Source organism: Heliconius melpomene, chromosome 21 (assembly GCF_056956725.1).
Source record: "Heliconius melpomene rosina isolate 202511_hmr_F chromosome 21, ASM5695672v1, whole genome shotgun sequence".
Taxonomy (NCBI): Eukaryota; Metazoa; Arthropoda; class Insecta; order Lepidoptera; family Nymphalidae; genus Heliconius; species Heliconius melpomene.
Window position 1 is genome coordinate 13,322,349 of NC_140409.1, and position 6,000 is coordinate 13,328,348.

The 6,000-nt window shown below is 38.4% G+C and overlaps 1 protein-coding gene across 1 annotated transcript in view; it reads left to right on the forward strand.

The window, feature by feature from the left end:
* fax (failed axon connections) overlaps positions 1-4,545 on the forward strand; it is a 40,917-nt gene extending 36,372 nt beyond the window's left edge. The window contains exons 5-6 of the mRNA XM_085206186.1: positions 732-995; positions 1,086-4,545. Coding sequence (XP_085062312.1) covers positions 732-995; positions 1,086-1,187 — 366 coding nt within the window. The 3' untranslated portion in view covers positions 1,188-4,545. The remainder of the gene's footprint in view (positions 1-731; positions 996-1,085) is intronic.
* Positions 4,546-6,000: the final 1,455 nt, after the last annotated feature.

Genomic DNA, 6,000 nt, shown 5'->3' on the forward strand with positions numbered 1-6,000 from the left:
ATGATACAAACATTTTTTTACGTAATTAAAGCAAAATCCCAGAAAGCTTTGTCTACTCTTGTTGTAAATATAAGAATTTGTTAACGCTAAGATTTAAAACCTGTTTAAAAATAATTCTAGTATAAATAACATTTGAAAATAACTTGACATGTAACCGCGATTAGTTTCTAAATTACCGTTTTTTAATATATTTTTCGCCATACATCACAAATACCCAATTCATACATATTAATATATATATATCTTTATGTAACACGGTCATCGATTTTCAAGTGGGTGGGGCAGGTAGCCGCAAGCTAGCCCGGGAATGGCCTAGGTCATGACCTCTCGCCCAGGATGCCTACTCCCCCGCGGGTGTCGGGAGCCTGAAACCTACCTAAATAGAACTGGAGCTCGACGCGGACCCAGATTTATTGATTTACATACGAACGCAGCCAGTCAATAATTTTGTATCAAACATTGGTTGGATATGTTAGTTTGGTTTGAGTCATAATGAAATAGCTGATTTGAAATTTGTCTCTTTGAGTCGCATCTTATTATATTTAGAGTTTCTGCAACTTTTCGAACTTGTTTTTTTTTATTATTGTTTTACTTTAACTTTTAGTCATGTATCGTTGATTCATATCAGACATTCGAAACTTTCTCACGTTTATTAAGATTTTACCTTAGCTTAGATGTTGCAAAATAAAATATAAATTTTTAATTCCTACTCCATTTTTTATCACAAACAGCTGGACGTGGTTGCGTTCGCGAACCTTGCCCAACTCCACTTCATCGATAAAGAAGTGCAGCATGCACTACGCGATGCACTAGACGACTCATTCCCCAACCTGGTGGGCCTCGTGTCACGCCTCAAGGAGCGCGCCTTCCCGGACTGGGAGGAGATCTGCGCGCCTGAAGTGCCTCCGCCTCCAGCCAAGAAGGAGAAAGAGACCAAAGAGGGCACCGGACCTAACGAAAAACAGCCGCTACCAGATGAACCTGAAAAGGGAAAGGTAAGCAATAATATTAATAAATGAATCAATTCATCCATGAAACAAAAACTTGAAATTGTAATCAGATTCTAATGATATTAATAATTACAGGGTGACGAAAAAGAAAAGGAATTAGAAAAGGAACCTGAGGAGAAGGAGAAAGAGAAGGAGAAGGAGAAAGAAAAAGAAAAGGAAAAAGAGAAGGAGAAGTAAATTTAGAGTGGACGTTATTCCCACTATCATTACTTACACAAGTTGGTACATTTAAGAGTCAGACTCGTTATTACAATCTGTATATTGTAAGCGTAAATCCATTTGTCTTTCCCGTATTATCATTTGGAGACGCGAGTCCGTTATTATTATGAATTGCGCTTTTTTTGAGTCTATGACGTAAAGTGATTAACACCTGGTGTCATTGGAGGGAGGAGAATTGTACTGGAATATCGTCGTAACGGCTCGCTCTTATATAAATTATTGATTAAATTCGCTTTACACCATATTTGTCATTGGTTGGTGTTATCCAAATTTATTGTATTGATGTTTAACGCTTATAGTTATCGATTATATAATAATTATATTGCTTTGTTCATTTATTTTGGTAATTAAAAATAATAGCAAGTAAATTGATTGTTAAGGTACTTACAGGAGTAGGTAAACACTTAATCAAATAATATTCTAGGATATATTTAATGTAAGCGTTCATTATCCGCATGTAACGGCCATCTTGGGAGCGGACAATACTCTCCTTATTTATCTATGAGAATATATATACTCGATTTGTTTGTTGTTCTAGTAAAATTGACATTTCAAATAGGACAGTTAAATTTATGAGGTTTATATTTAACTGCTATTAGTGTAATTGATACCAAAAATTGGCTGACTATTATTGAACGAATTAGTGGAGTGTTTTATTAAAAGTGCGAAAGGTAACGCCGGCGTGTGTTTACACTGTTTTGAGATTCTTGTACTCTATTGGTTTTTTACAAAAAAATTAAATTTACAATTTACAAATTTTTGATAAAAAAAAAGAAAAATCGAAAACGCCTGGAAGACTGTTTTTTCATGTTATTGTGTATTCATAGTCGGTAACATTTTGATATTGTATTAATTGTTAAGGTTTAAGCCGTATTGGATTTTGATAATTATGTCGTCCTTATATACTATGCATTATCGCCGTCGTCGCGCCTCCAGCGAACCCCCCACGGAGTTATTCCCATCCCCCTTCCCCATTCACCTGGTGGATCGCCCCAGTGTGCTCGACCCGCTGGAATCGTTGCGCGTACCCTCCATATCCCACGTACCCCCGGTACTACCCGGGCCGCACGTGCTGCATGTGGAACTGTCGGACCCTGCGGGCGGTGGGGGGCACGCGCAGGTGCTGCACTTGCACTACCATTACGACCCAGCCGCCCCCCACCACCATCTTGCGCCCCGCCCGCACCTGCACACATTGCACACAGTCCACCTCATCAACAACACCATCGTCACCATATTGGTTCTCCTCATTATCGTCATGGTATTCACAACCATCGTTAAAGTCGTCCCCTTCTTCATCAAATTCGGAAGACACTTGTAAGACATCTGTTGTTAAGTATCAACTAATATCACGATGTCTCGAATCAACTGTATAATATTATAATTATTTATCACTGAAACAGGCTTAACATGTAAAATATTATGTAGATAATGATAGAGGTCCCCGTTCTCGGTCTTCACCCATTTTTTGCCTTATCAATAAACGCGTACCGGCTTCTTCTGTTGAAGATGAGAGAATGTCAATTGTTTACGAACCCGCCTCGCAGCGGGATGAGAATGTTTCACATGCAAGACGTACAAGCATACACAGTAACTCGTTTATTGATAGGGTCCTTTAGTTGGAGCAGTCGTCAGACCTGTATAGCAGTTTCGGGGTGTAGAAACGTTTTCACCGACGTCCAACGTCAAGTTTGGACGCCGGCTTGAAATAACTGTCGTGATTACATAAAGGATCTGCAGTTCAGAGGCGGCGTTGCAAACTTTGGTCACGGGCGACTTTTTACTTTTTTGTATCCCCGCAATGTGGGGTATTTGACACAGTTCGGAACGCAATGGACGATAATGTCCAGTCCTGGTTGCTTCAACATTCAGCATTGGAGAGTGACGCCACTGACAGTACTGTCAGTCGTCAGTCAAATGCCCCCGACATCTGAGACTACGATCGCGGTCCTGGTCTCACGCTTCGTCCCCGTCTCATAGTGCGGTCGTTCGCTAGGTGCGACTCTGTAGTTCCACATCTAATCTCGAACCTTTATAATTAATGTTAGGATAGTAGAATAATGTATATTTGACAGATGATCAATGATGTTCATAAAGAGTAGATATCATACTAAGTGAACTCGAGACGCCGACACGAGCGCGGTTCACTAAATGATATTAGATATAGGTGTTAGTGTAACTTAGATAGCCGCGGCCGCCCGCCTCGCCGCCGCTGTAAGCCCCGGCCCGCTCCGGCCTCGCTCGCTAGGGGCCGAACTACAAGTGGATAAGTTCTGGATTTTGATTTGAAGTAAACTTTTGAGTTTAAATTCTTTGGGCATGGTCGACTTTCTGTCCCTCCCGACAACTGCTGACCATCACTGCCATTAGCCTCGGAGTAAGAGTTAAGATTAGGGAAGTTAGTATAGGATTGGTCGTCGCTCACTCTAGCGTACCATAGAACTTAGGTGTTTTATTGAGGCTAACATCACACTACTGCAGCCGGAGCCTGTTTCAGTGCCACCTGGCTCATCACCACCTTACACCACCTCCACGCTGAGCTCACCTCAATCCCATTGGCGCGGGTTGCCTCGCTCACATCCTTATCATAGCAAAACATAGGAAAACCCTATTTTTAGACATACACTATGTATGTCTGTTCCACGTTTCATCAACCTAAGCAGTTAGTCTCACCAAATCATAGCGAAGGCAACCCAGTGTACACAACGCACTGCACTCATGGCTCGTGAGCGCGACGAGAGCTGACTTCAGGCCGTAACATAGTTCTAGAAAATTAGACATAATTATATAACTATATTGACGCTATTAAAGCCGTTGATCACTAAGACACTAAGTTGGGGCACTAAAGAAGTCAAAGATTGCAAGTAACCGAGTAGCGTCTCCTGCGGAAGTGGTCGAAACGCGAAAGTTTCTCTTTATTGTCTCACTTATTAGGATAAATTATAATCAAAATCAACTCGACTTTATGAAATGACTCAATTTGTGTTGTAAGTTAGTGCTATACAAATTATTCGTAATCTAATTATAGGTCTGCTCTGTGTTTATAATGTATGTAGATTCGTAGGAGACGATTTTATTGAAATTACTTTATAATAATCATGTTTACGTTTTTTATTTTTTTTTATATAATGAAATGTGGTTTTTTCAATTATTGTGTCAATATGTAATTGTAAGTAATATTCGTTAGATACTAATGGTTCGCCATAATAGTACCGTTTAATATAATTATACAACTTAACTGAGCTTTCAGTGGAATCAATTCTCTTTAAGAATTTCTGTGTAACATTCTATGGACATTAAAGTATATATCTAATAATTGCAAACTGTCGGTGCTATAGCGAGACAATGCCAGGCCTATTCTAAAGCTGTGTAAATCTCGTTATAGCGCTGCGCAGCGATTATTTCATTTAAACCAACCCCTATCTATATCCTTGTTTATATAAATGTATATGTTCAAAAGGATTTAAATACTTGAAATAGGACAATTTATGTAAAACAGAATGGAATATGCCTGACGACTGATTTTGAGAATTTGTTATAGAACAGTTTCTGTTTTTAAAAATATATATTATAATTACAACATACTCGTAAATCGTATTTGTACAGAAGTAAAGATTTTTTAGTATTAAAAAATAAATTATAATTTATAAGTTTCAAAATCACACTAAAAGAGGTGTCATAGTCAATACTTTTACAATAATCTATATATGTAATATATATAATCGAAAGGTCATTCACTCATCACGAAATCTCAGAAACTAGGAGTGCTAGGAATCTCAAATTTTACATAATAGTTATTTATGGGATGTAGGTGGTAATTCAGTATATTGAATATATAAAGCCGGGCGAAGCCGCTGGCGGTTGCTAGTAAGTAATATGGTACAAAATGTCAATTCATTTGCTTACCGAGGCGTGACGTAAATAGCTCTGACTGACGTCCAGCATAATATGATATTATCATGGCTTGCCGTATTTTGTAATAGTTTTATAAATATTTTTTTATCCTTAATAATAAAGTTAATTCGTGTTTTTAAATCTATTTTAAAAGTTTTGAAATTAAATTAATTGGGTCTCATTAATTAAATACATAATGTTAGTAATTTTACTAGACTAGCTAGTCGGTAGATTACTGCTTAGCAGAACTGAAAAACGGAAATAATTATCGTCGTTAATCGAACCCAAAATCCTCACCTTTATAGTAAAACACTATTACACTGCAGCACGGTTACTGGACATTATAATAACAACAAAGAATAACAGAGGCGGAAGCTTGCGACTGCAAACGCGACTGGTTGTGGGTTCGATTCCCACTGTAGGAAGAAATATTGGGTATTTTTATTTCTTCGCTCTTATGTCTAGGTTGTGTCAAAGCGCGGCGTTGAGTTTCGCCAATCAACACGCAATGCGTCCTTCAACATATATGTCTTAACGGGAACGGAGTGTCAGTGTCAGGTTCCCAGTTCCCCCTCTGTCTACCCCGCTACGTGTAGAATACAATGTGAAATAAAAAAAGCAACTAATTGCTCTTAAGCAAAGCTTCATTTGTGAAGCGCTTGACAGCGATTTTGTACTCGCGTCTGAACATTAAATGACTAGTCCCGGGAAATGGCTATATTGATTGCGGGGCAGTGACTCGCGTCGAAATGGTTATTTATTACATAGTAAAATGTAATGGAGAATCAATTGTTACGTAATTTGTATGAGTTCTGATTGATTTTGCGATGTATGTGTGGCAAATAGGTACATGGAATATATGTATCTATATATATAT